The 13832-nt window shown below is 44.3% G+C and overlaps 1 protein-coding gene across 2 annotated transcripts in view; it reads right to left on the bottom strand.

Moving 5' to 3' along the window:
* Nucleotides 1-5900: 5900 nt before the first annotated feature.
* The window catches only part of KCTD21 (potassium channel tetramerization domain containing 21), a 34712-nt gene continuing 26780 nt past the window's right edge, over nucleotides 5901-13832 (bottom strand). Inside the window, exon 2 of one of the 2 annotated variants that reach the window (XM_036747621.1) lies at nucleotides 5901-9102. In XM_036747621.1, coding sequence (XP_036603516.1) covers nucleotides 8292-9074 — 783 coding nt within the window. In that variant the 5' untranslated portion in view covers nucleotides 9075-9102 and the 3' untranslated portion in view covers nucleotides 5901-8291. The remainder of the gene's footprint in view (nucleotides 9103-13832) is intronic. The other variant, XM_036747620.1, reaches the window with a different exon arrangement.

The raw sequence follows: 13832 nt of genomic DNA, 5'->3' as shown, positions 1-13832 counted from the left end.
AAAAAATCTTAGGGTCTTAGAGGGCTACAAGCTCAATACAAGGCAACTTCATGATATGGCACTATAATCTTAAGCTATGTTAAGACAGGAATGGTTACCAAGAATAAAAAGAAGAGAGTGTTGCTTTACTCTGTCCTGGTCAGACCATATTTGGGGTATTGTGATCATTTCTTGGCACCAAGAACTATGTGGATACTTTGGAAAGTAACTAGATTAAGGCAGTTATAAGAATGAAGGGCTTTCAGTTTATGCCAAATGAAGACCAAATGAAGAGACTTGGGTGATTTAGCATAAAGACAATACTTAGGTCTTGGGTGGAGGGGAATATAACAGATGTCTTCAAGTATTTGACAGGCTCTTCCTTCTTTCCTTCCTTCCTTCCTCCCTTTCTTTCTTTCTTTCTTTCTTTCTTTCTTTCTTTCTTTCTTTCTTTCTTTCTTTCTTTCTTTCTTTCTTTCTTTCTTTCTTTCTTTCCAATTGGGGTTAAATAACTTGTCCAGGGTCACACAGCTAGTAAGTGTCTGAGATTGGATTTGAACTCAGGTCCTCCTAACTCCAGGGCTGGGTCACCTTCCTCTGTACCACCTAGCTGCTCTTAGACTTCTTTCATTTGACCCTGAAAAAGAGGGCAGACTAGGAGCAAAAGGTAGACATTGCAAAAAGACAAATTGGGGCTTTCCATTAGAGCTATTCAAAAGTGGAATGGGTTAAAGATGGACTTTCCACTGGTGGCTGTCAAACAGAAATTGGATGACCACTTGTTGAGTAAGTTGCGAAGGGATCCTATGCATTGGACTAGATGGCTGCTGAGGCTACATCAGACTCAAATTCTGTGATTCCCTAGTCTTGAACCTGAATGACCAAAAGGATGGTGATCCATTAGTGTAAATAAATAATGAATTTGGGAAGAGGGCCAGGTTTTTATTCTTTTTGGTGAGGAGCATGATAATGATGAGTTCAATTTTGGACATGAGTCTCAGATGCTAGCAAGATAACCAGGTCCAGCAACTAGCTGGAAATTCTGGACTGGAGCTCAGGGGAAAGTTTGGAGTTGAGTATGTAGATTTGGGGGTCATCTGCAAAAAAAGTGATCATGGAAGTGGCTGAAATCACCAAAGGCCAGAGTATAGAGAAAGAAAGCAAAAGGGTCAAGAGAGAGTCACACTTGGGGGCAGGAAGAGGATGATAAACCAGGGAAAGAGATTGAGAAGAAGTTTGATCAGATATTGACAAGACCTTCCTGCTGCCTACTCTCTTCTGCATCAAACCCTGAAATAGAATAGGGCCTTCTCCAGTGTAGCACAGAGGGGTTCACAATCCACCTCCCCCTGCAGTGGGGGGGCCTGCCCCAGGACAATTTCCAGTGCTCCAGTGACTTCTGGGGACAAGATTTCTTCCCTTTTCTGACTCCCCAGAGCCTTCTCCATCACAAGCCAAGGCAGACCAATCTGCTGATCAGAGTTCCGGTCTTCCATGGGCTTCTGTCTGCTTTGAGGCAAGTCTCCTGGGGTCTCAAAAGACACAGCAACATTAGGCTGCCACGAGGCTGAGCTTCAATGGAGAACCTGTATCTCAAGCCTCCCTAGATGGACCTCTTGCCAACCCTGATGCTTTGGTTAGACTCAGTCCTCAATGATTAGCATCGTTTTTTGTTTAGTCATGTCCAACTCTTTGTGGCATCATTTAGGGTTTTCTTGGCAAAGATACTGGAGTGGTTTGCCGTTTCTTTCTCTAGCTCATTTTACAGATGGGGAAACTGAAGTCATAAGGCTAAGTGACAGGCCCAGGGTCACAGAGCTAGTTAAGTGTCTGAGGAAAAATTTGAACTCAGGTCTTCCTGACTCTAGGTTCAGCACTCTATCCACTGTGCTACCTAGCTATCCTAACGATTAATGTACTCCCATCCTTTTATACTCAAACCATCCATCCCAGGGATTTTGAACTCCCAGGAACAGATGCACAAATGCCCATCCCTCTCCCTAAACTGCCACTCCCAGGTGTCTGTTGGCTTCAACTCTACCTCCCCCCACTAATGTTCCACTCCACCATGCCCTTTGGAATGTTTCCTCCACAATGAACAAATTTCTTTTAATTTTAAATTTCTTTCTTAAATATTTCCATCTTCCAGTCTTCATTGAGACCTGGCTCCTTCCTATATTGCCACTTCCTTGGAACTCTACCCTTTCCAATACACCTCTTTCTCTCCTACACCTCACCCACTGATCATGGCAGGGAAGTTAGAATACTTCTTTTCCCCATTGCCACTTCTAGACTTTCCCTCTACTAACTTCACCAAGCAACTTCTCCTTCTTTGAAGCTTATTCTATACAAAATTATTACCGAATCCAGATGGCCTCCTTCCTTCTTCCAATGAATGTGATGCCTGGCTCTGTGTCTTTCTTGCCTCCCCGTCTTCTCCCCTCACGTTAGGGCACTTCAACATATATTGATTCTCCCTCATATATTCTCCCTTCCCAGTTCCTCAATCTACTCAATTCCCACGATTTACTCCTCCCTCAACTACACAGGAGATGGTGATATCCTTGATCTTGACAGCACCTATGTTTCCTTGTTCACAAAATCCTTCTTCTTCTCATAATCTTTTAACATTGCATCTTTCCTTATATCTTACAACACCCCTCCCACCCCCATCCTCACCATGATCCCCGTCTCTTACTTTTTTCCCAAGCCAGCACCCCTGCAGTGGCTATACTCTCCTACCTTCCCTGTCTTAACACTTTGGTGAATCAACTCGACTCTACACCATCTTCTTCTTTCTAATCCCTTTCCCCCTTGTTCTATTACCAATCATGCTCTGCCAAAACTCACCCCTGGGTTACTCTCACCATCCACCTCCTTTGCTCCTATTCATATGAGCTGAAGAAAATAATGAAACTGTGCTGAATGGGCCTACTATAAATTTGTTACACAATCTCAACCAGGCTACCAGCGAGAAAGGCAATTATTCTGCTCCTCTTTAATCAATTCACTATTGTATTCTCCACAATAGCTGTTTTAAACCTTTCTATCTCCTCTAAAGTCTTTCCCAACATGGCCTCCTCTCATCCTCTATGTTAGGACCTCTCTTCATGCTTCCAGAAAAAAAACTTGGCTATTCACCATGAGCTATCTCTTCTCTTCTTTTCCTCTTTCACATCATTCTGACATCTTCTTCCACTATTTCCTTCGCTCTGATCTTCCATGAAGAAAGGACCCATCTCTTTGCCAAAGCTAGCTCCTTTACATACACCCTTGACCCCATCCCCTTCCATCTCCTCCAGCACATCACCTCCACAATCCTGTCTTTAATTCCCCCCCCCACTTTGCTTGATCCAACCATCCCTGCTAGCTAATGCTCTTTATCTCTCCATCTATATCTGTATCTTAGCCATCTTCATGGCAAACTCCTTAAGGAAACTATCTACCCTTGGTGCTTCGATTTCTCATTCTTTTTCTAAAACATCTGCCATCTGGTTTCTAACCTCATTGTTCAACTGAAGCTGCTCTCTCCAAAGTTACCAATACTGTCTTAATGGCCAAATTGAATGGACTTTCTTCTGTCTTCCTCCCTCTTGACATTTCCGCAGCTCTTCCTCCTCTCTAGGGTTTCTTGACATTGCTCCCTTCTGGTTCTCCTCCTATTCATCTTACCAGTCCTTCTCAATACCTTTTTGGATTATTCCTTATGTTCCAGGCTGTTTTGCTTTCTTTCTCCTTCTGGCCCTGCCCCTGACTTTCTGGACTTCAAAACTGTGCCTTCTCATCCTGGACCTCTTCCCTCACTCAGCATGTGGGGCCTCCTTGCCCTAGAATTGCCTCCTTCCCCTGGCATGTATCCCCTTTTTCATCCCCCGCTTAGCACAGGGCCTGGTATGTAGGGGGTGCTTTAAAAAGGCTTTGTTTTGTTTTGAACTAATTCACATGTAAAAAGAGTACCAGGAGAGAGCGGTGTCACTGACACCAGTATCAGAGGGAATATTCAGAAAGAAAGGAGTAGTTACCACGGTCAAATGCTGCTGAAAAGTTGAGGATTGGGTATGAGAAAAACCATTGAGGTTTGTGAATTAGCAGGTCCTCGTTGATTTTCTTCGAGCTCAGTTTCCATAAGGATAGTGGGAAAAGAAGCCAGATTGCTCGGGTGTTGAAGAGTGAGTACGTGATGAGAAAGAGGAATTATTTAGACAGAAGAGGCTAGATAACTCTTTCTGGAAGTTTGCCAGGGAAGGGGAAGAAAGAGATAACATGAGAGCTGGAGAGGGTAGCAGAGTCAAAGGAAAGTGGTTTTTAATTAGTTTTTTTTTTGAAGGTTGAGGAGGTCTGAGAATGTTTGTAAATAAAAACCAGTGGCGAAGAAGAGATCAAAGATGTGTATGTGGAGGAGGCGGAGGGGAGAGGAATGAAGGGCACAAAAATAGCATGGTGGGGTGGAGAGATGGATTTAGATTATCAATAGCTGATCCCAAGTCTAACATTTACTACTTGTTCGACCTCAGGTGAGTCATTTAACTTCACCAGACATAAGTTCTTATCATCTGTAAAATGAGAAGGCTGCACTCGACCTCTATGGTCCCTTCTACTTCTATGATTCAGTATTATCCTTGGCAGTGAGGAGGGCTATCTCATCTTCTGGAAGGAAGAGGATGAGAGAAGACAGAGAGGCCTAGGGGTTTGGAGGGAATTTATGAGGGATGGCCTCAGTCTTCTCAACAAAGAAGGAGACATCTGTCTGTTAAGGGCAAAAGGATTGTGTCACATGGGGAGGAAGGAAGAAGAAGGGGAAATAAATGTATTTAAGGAGGGGAGGGGTACAAGTGGAAAGAACACTGGCCAGGCCCAGAGAGACGAGCTGACTCTCCCATGTCAAATGACCCATCAGTGGCAGAGCCACAGGCTAGAATCCATGGCTCTGGAAACAGAAGCCTCTGCCCAGGCATGGTAGAAAGGCTACTTGATTAAGGGTAAAGAGTTGGGGGTTTGCTAGTTACTGAGTCAGTCAATCAATGGAGTGACTTTGAGCAAGTCACTTAATAACAACTCAAATCTATAGCACATTAAGGTTCGTGAAACACTTTCCTTCTCGCAATCCTGAGAGGTAGGAATGTAGGTGTTATTATCCCCATTTTACAGATTATCAACCTGAGGCTCAGTAAAGCTGTGACTTGCCCAGGGTCACCCAGCTAGTGTCAGAGGTAGGACTTGAACCCAAGTCTCTTCACTCTAGGTCCAGTGGGGCTCTTTCTATTACATCAGGGCTGTCCAAAATGCACCCGCAGTGGGATTTATGCGGCCCACCTACAAGCATAGAAATTTACATAAATACTTTAGTAAATGAAGCTGAGCTACCGCAGAGCTCTCGCTAAAATGCAAATCAAAATATACTGTCTATTACACCAAGATACCTGATAATCTCATATTTCTGTCACCTCTGAGATTGAAGGCTTTCTATACAACAACCCTGGGCTGGGGGGGGAGTATTATTGCCCCCATTTTGATAATATTAATAATAACCAGTATTTATAAGGTACCTTACGGTTTGCAAAGGGTTTTGTACATATTATCATTTTACCCCCATAACCACCCTGGTAGCTAGGTGCTATTATCCCCTCTTTACAGATGAGGACACTGAGGCTTTGGGAGGTTAAGTAACTAACTTGCTCATAGCCAGCCAAGTGTCTGAGGAAGGAATTGCACCAAGGTCTTCCTGACTCCAAGTCTAGGGCTCTTACCCACTGTATCACCTACCTGGCTTTTCAGGTGAGGAAACTGAGGCTTAGAGAGGTAAAGTGCCTTGCCCAGAGTCGTGCCAAGATGCAATGTTTGGTGGTCACTGGGGCCAGGGTTTGGCACCAACAAAACAGGATCTCCAACATGAGAACAAATGCCACAGAGACTCAGAAATTGTGCTGCATTAAAGCCATACAATTTATTGCATAAAGAAAGCTATACTTGCCCAGTGCCCCACAGAGAAGGTAGCTATATAGGTTTCTCCAGGGGCCCACGGAGCCATTAGCTTGCCCAGCACTAGCCAGTAGCAAGTTAAGCATCTCGGATTCCCGTGCTTTGTTGTCATGGAGAGGAATGATCCAAGTTTGAGTTTTTGCAGCTCAGCTGAGTGAGCCTTGACAAAAATAAGAGGACCATCGGGGGTCCTAAGGCTGCTGGCCCAGTGGCATCTCATAGGGTGCAGCATGGAGATGTGCACCACTCATCACCGGCTGGATTCTGCAGAGCCAGGAGGGTGCCCTCGCCCCTGGCTTTCTTGACCTGTACCTGACCCAAACAATGTGTGTCCCAGGTGTGACTGTGAAACAGCAGGACTGACTTTCCAATATGTTAGAGAACGGTACACCCGACAAACATGATATCAGGCTGTGTTCACAGAAGCATAGTTTCCAGAAGGAGGAAGGTGATAAGTCCCACAGTATTCTACCCTGGTCAGTCATCTTCTAGAGCATTGTGTTCAGTTCTGGGTACCACATTCGAGGAAGGACATTGACAATCTGATACTGATTACCAGTTCTGCCACCTAGTAGCATTGGTGAGATAAGAGAGGGAGCATGGCCCTATTAGCACAAAGAAATGGAATGTCCAGTGAAGGAAACCATAGTCCTACCTATGACACATCAGACCCCATATGGAGTATTTTGTTCAATGCCATTTTTAGGGGGAGCAGTGGCAACTAGGATACATCCAAGGATAGCAAAGAGGAAGTCAAGGGGACTGGAGATCATGCCACACAATCATTGATTAGAGGGACAGGGGACATTTACTCTAAAGAAGACTTAGGGGAAATATGTTAGCCATTGTCAAGTATCTGATGGGTCAGCATATGAAAGAAGGACTATATTTGTTCTGCTTGGTCTCAGAATTAAGACCAATGGGTGAAAATTAAAATGGAGCTCATTCAAGCTCAGTGTGAGGAAAAAACTTCCTAACCATTGGAGTTGTACTGAATTGGAATGGACTGCCTTGCAAGACAGTGATTTCCCTATCACTGGAGGTCTTTAAACAAAGGCTGGATAACCACCCTTTGGACATAGGGTAGTGGAGGTTCTTATTCAAGTGTGATTTGGGCTAGATGGCCTCTGATGTTCTTGCCAACTTTGGGATTCTATGTTTCTAGGAACTATGTCATCACTTCCAGTGACAGAGAATTCCCTCTGTACTAAGACAACACATTCATTTTCACAAAGCTCCAATTGTTAAGAAAGTCTTCCTCATCCTAGACTGAAATTTCCACCCCACCCTCTGTAATTTCCACCCCTTGTTCCCACTTCTGCTTGATTAAGGACATTCTGAAAGAGGAGCCCAGAAAAAGCCTTGAGCAAAGGCTATGTGGTTGGCAGAAACATGTGGCTCCCTAGATGACTGCCATGAAGGGATGACATTGATTTAGATGTATAGATAAAGTGCTAGTCGTCTGTTAAATCACCCTCTTCATTGGGACCAAGGATCATGGAATCTGGTAACAACACTGTGATGATAGAGCATCTCCTCTCCCTAAAGGTCCAGGCACTCTTAATCAATAGTCTTACACTCAGTGACTAAAGCCCACTTTCTAAACAGTGGCCAAGCTTAGAACAAAACTCAAGTCTCTCTTATGGATTGTTTTCTGCTCTAACTTGCCTCTGCAGTCTCTTCCCACCTCTCCCCACCTTCCCTGGAGATTACTGCTGAAGCAGAAAAGAAAATCTCCATGAACACAACACAGCTCCAATGAAGCCAAACATGTTTGGCCTTCTATGTAAATAACTCTGGGGCTGCAGAAATTCACTTGCTGTGGATGAGACAAGCTGGCTTAGATCCCAGGATCCTAGAGCAGTGAATAGCTTTTACAAGCTTCACACTTCCCTTCCACCCCCACCCCACCAACATGGCATTATCCCTTAGCACAGATGAGTTAACTGAGGTCCTGGCCAATGGTAGAGATGGGAAGGTAACCCATGGGGAGAGTTCGACATGACTTTTCCCCAGCCCTAAAGACCATCAGCTGTCTCCTCTGAAGAATATCAAGAGACCTTCCATCCCTGGTAATACATTAGCAATACCCTGACAAACCTGAAGAAGAATGCTTCCTCTGACTAGAGAACACATATATTCTGAAAGGGTATACAGAGAGAGGCTACATTATAGGGGGAAAAAATCAACTCCTGCTTAGTGATTAATACATATTAGTGTATGATTCTGTATCACACTGCTGGAGAGTGTTTCTTAGCTGGTGCTTTAAGAGAAACACTCCGCTGACCTTGTGTTATCTCGTAGACTGCATATGTGCTGGAAGCTGGGCCATTCTACCTGTACCGTATTAATCGAATAATCTTATTATTCATAAAATCAGAGAGGTGTGGGTGGGAAGAATCCACACAAAAGCCATCACTGAGCGCAATTTTCAATACCTCCTCCACAAACACCTGGAAGCTGTTAATCTGCTTGTTGGCCGGCACTACCCACAGTCTCTTTAAATTCTGCTTGGTGTACTCTTCCTCGGGCAAGCCGTCCACGCTGGCCACCCAATCCAAAGTGAGGTGGTTTGGGTCTTGCAAGAAGCTGGAGATGGAAGACAGGTTGCCGTTGAAGCAGTAGTAGAGCTTGGAGCCCAAGAGCTTCAGGAAAAGGCTCGACGTGCTGAATATGTTGGCATTGAAGACCTCCATGTCAGAAGAAGACAAGCTGTAGATCTGCGGTGCCTCCCGGACGGTGAAGTGGATGTTCTGCACGTGTTTGTTCAGGGTGATATTAAGCATGGCGTTCTTCTCCGCCTTGGACATCTCCACCTCCTTTTCCTGAAGGGCTTCAATCAAAGGTTGCACTTGATAGAAGTCTGCTTCTCTCCGGAGCAGCCCCATCTCTTGGAAATCCTCAGGAAGGTCCAGATGAGAAGTCCTCAAGAAGTTCAGGATGTGGCGGAAGACCTTGCCATCGCGGTCAATGAAGCAGTTGCCCTGGTTGTCTTTCTTGGTAGGCATCTTGCCACTGAACATGGCTCCCAGCATGGAGTTGGGAAAACTGGTGAGGGTCGACAGGGAAGTAGTATATAGCTTTCCTCCAACATTTAGAGTGATGGGGTCGGACATGGTGGGAGGCTAGGGTGTTGAGAAAAACCTAGAAGGGAAACATCAATTAATCCATAAGCATTTATCAAGTAGTCACTATGTACATGATGCACAGTCCTCTCTAGATAATCAGAACTTTGAACTCTTTTTGCTTTAATTTTAACATTTCAGATGGGCAAATCAGATTTAATGACTAAAATCCATGAATTCTACTTCTCTCTGAACAAAGCTGCTAATGTTTTCTGATTAGGCCTGTTTCAAACAACAGCCAGTTCCCTCAAATCTACTGCCTGATACTTTCAACTCCAGGTGGCCTTCTTCTTTGGAATTCTGCTTCAAATAAAAAAAAAAAAAAACCTTTGATCTTTATAAAGAACACATCTAGCTGAAAAGCAGCTGGGTGGATAGGACGTTGGGCTTAGAGTCAGGAAGACCTGAGGTCAAATCTGACCTCGGACACTTACTAGCTGTGTGACCCTGGGTAAGTCACTTTCCCTCTGTCTACCTCAGTTTCCTCAACTATAAAACAGGGGTAAAACAATAGTACTTACTTCTCAGGATTGTTGTAAGGATCAATTGAGATGATATTTGTAAAGTGGTAAGCCCAGTGCCTGGCACACAGTAGGCACTTAATAAATGCTTATTCCTTCTCTCCCTGATTAGAGGAATGCAAAGTTTAGCACTCATTGTGCTCTCTGGACCTTACAATCCAACGGGGAGACTGCATACTAAATCTCACTTGCATTTTTTTCTGAGAGTCTGCCTTTTTCCATAGAATCTTCAAATTTTAGAGCTAGCAGGGTCCTTAAAATGACAAAGGTGGAACTAAAAGGCATCTTCAAGCTATTGGAACTAGGAAGGACATTAGAACAAAGAATGCTGGAACCCTGAATCTAGAATATTAAGACACATCTAGAATGTAGGAACACAGAACACGGAATATCAGGGCGCTTAGGAGGCCCTCCCAGGGCTTTGCACTAGATGACCCCTCAGGTCTCTTTTAGTTCTGACCTTTTATGTTTTGTTTTCAAACAAACTACATCCTAATATTTAGTCTTGGGAATTGGGCATCATTTCTAACTCTGTTTTCTGATAACATTTTGCAAAGGAGCCTTGGCTGTAGGCTCCCCGCAGATTTCCGGTGCTGCTTTCCATCCACCGGCCCCTCCCTAGCCCTGCTCCGAGGGCTTACAAAGAATGGTGGCTAAGACAGATGAAACCAAGCCAGTCGCACACTGGCCATCTGATCATACGGAGATCGTTCCATCTATCGATCAACAAGGAATCCTAAAATCTTAGACTCAGAGAATTGTAGACTCAATCAATCAGTGGACAAGATAAAGATCTTCATGCTAAGAAGGCCACGAGGGGTCATCTACCTTACCACCCTCCTCCACTCTCCAACCTAGCACAAATGTGGTCTGCAGCATTCTTTACATCCAGCCTCTATCCGAACTCCTAAATTCCAATCTCCTTATCTCTAAACTGAGGGAGTTGGACTAGATGACTTCTCAGGTCCTTCCGTTCTAAACCAATGACCCTACGACCAGTGATAGGAAACTCACTACTTCAGAAGTTCAGCTTTGCCACTAACAGTGACGCAGGGCAATTAATTTCATTCCAGAAATTTAATTTCCTCACCTGTGAAATGGGATAAAACTATCTGCAATGCCTACTTCAAAAGGTTCCTGTGAGAAAAGCATTTTATAGGACTAAACGTGCTACAAAAATATGAATCATTTTCATTAACAATAATGATACTTATTACTTTTGTTTACTGAGTTTCTACGTGCCCGGCACTTTGGCCTCCAAGAGGGTCAGGCAGGATCCAAAGCGGATCCTCAGAAAATATGGCTAAGGAGAAAGTAAACTGAGGCACAGAGAGGGAAATTACTTTCCTGTGATCATATAGCTTTTAAGTGTTTGAGTTAGGGCTTAACCACCCCACCCAAGTACTTACTGTGGATTGTCCTTCCCTTGTTAGCTCTGAAGTGAGGTTAATTCACACCAGTGAGAAGGAGCCCTCCCTTGTGCTCAGCTCCAAGGAGAAGGCTGCAGAAGTCTTCACTGGGGAGCTGGCAGTCTGGGAGATCCACCCCTCCCAGGGCCTGTGCCTCTGGCAAGGCTGGGCCCTGCCTGCCTTGACTGTCAAAGCTAGCTGGCTCTGTCTGCCTAGCCCAGCTCTGGAAGGACAGCGTGGGTGCCCAAGGTACTGGGGCTACCCCTCCAGCCTTCCCCTTGGGGGTTTTCAGAGGGGAACCTGGAAGAGACACCAAGGAGTGTGACTCAACTCCAGACAGCCACGGCCTCTTTTCCTACAGTTTTGAGCAGAGCTGGTGTTGGGTTAAACTGGTTGGACTGGGTCTTCCTGCTTATGTGGTATAACCCCTGAGGGCAGGGACTGCCCCCACGAATCTGTCTGATTGTGCCTCTCATTTATGGAAATTTAATTGAAATGCAGGGATGACACAAATGCTTTATGAGAGTTTAAACAATAACAGTTCCTATCTCTCTAGTACTTTATGGTTGACAAAGCACTGTCATAATAATAATGATAAATATACATTGTCTCAAAAATCTCAGTGAAGTTTTAAGCTTCAATTTAAAGCCTAAATTTTGAATAGCATGGCCACCCTGTACAGTGCTTTAAGGCTTACATTATGATCTCATCTGGGTCTTATAACAACCCTGTGGAGTAGGTGCTCCAAGTGTTCTTCTCCCTATTTTATAGATAAAGAAACTGAAGGTCGGAGAAATTAAGTATTTACCTCCAAGGTCACATGGCTAATAAATGCTGAAGGTGGGATCTGGACCCACGGCTCCTCGAACTCAAGTTCAGCGTCTTGTTCACTCTGCCACGCTGGGAGGTGGGTCCTAACAACCCCTCACATTTCTCTAGTGTTTTAAGGTTTACAACATGCTTTCCTCACTATAACCAACCCCATTGGATGTGTGAGCCCTGTCAGGTAGGTCTTATCATCCCCATGTGAAACTGACAGTCAGCAAGGTTCGGTGTCTTGTACACGGTCACCCAGCTAAAAACCATCAGGGCAAGGATTTGAATTCTGATCTTCTGAATCCCTCACCCTCCTTTTCCACTGAACACCACCTTCTATGCTTATCTGGAATGAAACTGAAGGCCCCGGAGGTTGGGTGACTTCCAAATCATGGAAATGTTGACCTAGAAGGGTCTTTAGAAATCAAGTCCAACAGGCTCCTTGTAGTCAGGTGGTCAACAAACACTGATCAAGGGCTTACTATGTGCCAGGCACTGTGTCAAGCACTGGGAATTCCAAGAAAATAACATTTCTTCCCTGCTCTGCGAGTTCCCTCAACTCACAGTCCACTGGGGGTGACAGCACCCAAATAACTATGTACAAAGAAGATAGAAACCGGATAACTTAGAGATAATCTTGGAGGAATCAGGAACAGTAATAATTTATTAAGCATTTACTAAGTGTCAGAGGGACACCTGGGTGATGCAGTAGATAAAGCATTGGGCTTGGAATCACAGGAACCCATCTACCTGACTTCAAATCCAGCCTCAGACACTTCCTAGCTGTGTGACCCTGGGCAAGTCACTTAACCCTGCTTGCCTCAGTTTCCTCAACTGTAAAATGAGCTGGAGAAGGAAACGGCAAACCGCTTCAGTATCTTTGTCAAGAAAACCCCAAATAGGGTGACGAAGAGTCAGACACAACTAAAACAACTCAACAACAAGGTGTCAAGAACTGTTCTAAGAGCTAGGGATGCAAAGAAAAAGCCTTCAAGAGCTCACATTCTCATTATGCACAAATAAGATACAGATAGAGTAAATGGAAGGTAATCCCAGAGAGGGATGGCACCAGAAATTTGGGGGGGAGGATGGGGTATAACAGATCAGAAAAGGTCCTGCAGAATGTAGGGTTTGAGCTGTTTTGAAGGAAGCCAGGGAAGGCAGGAGGTAGACAGTGGTGATCAGGGAGAGGATTCCAGGCATGGAGGACACACAGTGCAAAGATGTGGAATCTGGAGATAGAGACTCATGGGTAAAGAATAATGAGTAGGCCAGTGCACCAGAGCATAGAGTAAAGGGAGTAAATTTAAAAACTAGAAAAGCAGGAATGGACAGGGCTGAGAAGGGCTTAAAATGCCAAGCAGGATTTTCTTTTTTTTTTTTAATTTTTACTTATTTTTTTTCAAGCAGGATTTTCTATGTGATTCTGGAGGTAATAAGAAATCTGGAAACCTGAAACTCAGAGCATTTAAATGACTTTGCTTAAGATCAAATGGCATGGGGTAGCTAGGTGGTGCAGTGGATAGAGCACTGATCCTAGAGTCAGGAGGACCTGAGTTCAAATACTACCTTAGACACTTACTAGTGGTGTGACCCTTAACTTCGAGTGCCTCAAAAAAAAAAAAAAAGATCAAATGACTCATAAGTAAATGGTGGTAAGACTACAAGAACTACAAATGCAAACTGAAAATCAGTCAGTGGAAGTGAATTACTCAGGATGACCCAGTGAGTATCAGAATCAGGACTAGAACCCAGATCTTGTGACTCCAAGACCAGTGTCTTTCCCACAGCAGTGAAACTCGTGGGAGTTACAGAGAAATGAAAAGATGTTACTGCCAAGTCTTAGCAATGATTCTTGTTTCTGTCCCTTCCTTTCTCCTTCTCACATATCTTCAATTAATTCTCATTGCTTCTAGAAGTCCACATCCCTTAGCCTAATGTGCAAGGCCCACCACAATCTAGTCCCTTCCTATGGGGATAATCATACATGTAGTACCTGTTTC

The sequence above is a fragment of the Trichosurus vulpecula genome, chromosome 2 (assembly GCF_011100635.1).
Source record: "Trichosurus vulpecula isolate mTriVul1 chromosome 2, mTriVul1.pri, whole genome shotgun sequence".
NCBI classification, from domain to species: domain Eukaryota; kingdom Metazoa; phylum Chordata; class Mammalia; order Diprotodontia; family Phalangeridae; genus Trichosurus; species Trichosurus vulpecula.
The sequence above is the reverse complement of the archived record's forward strand: the minus strand, read 5'-3'. Positions and strand labels throughout refer to the sequence as shown.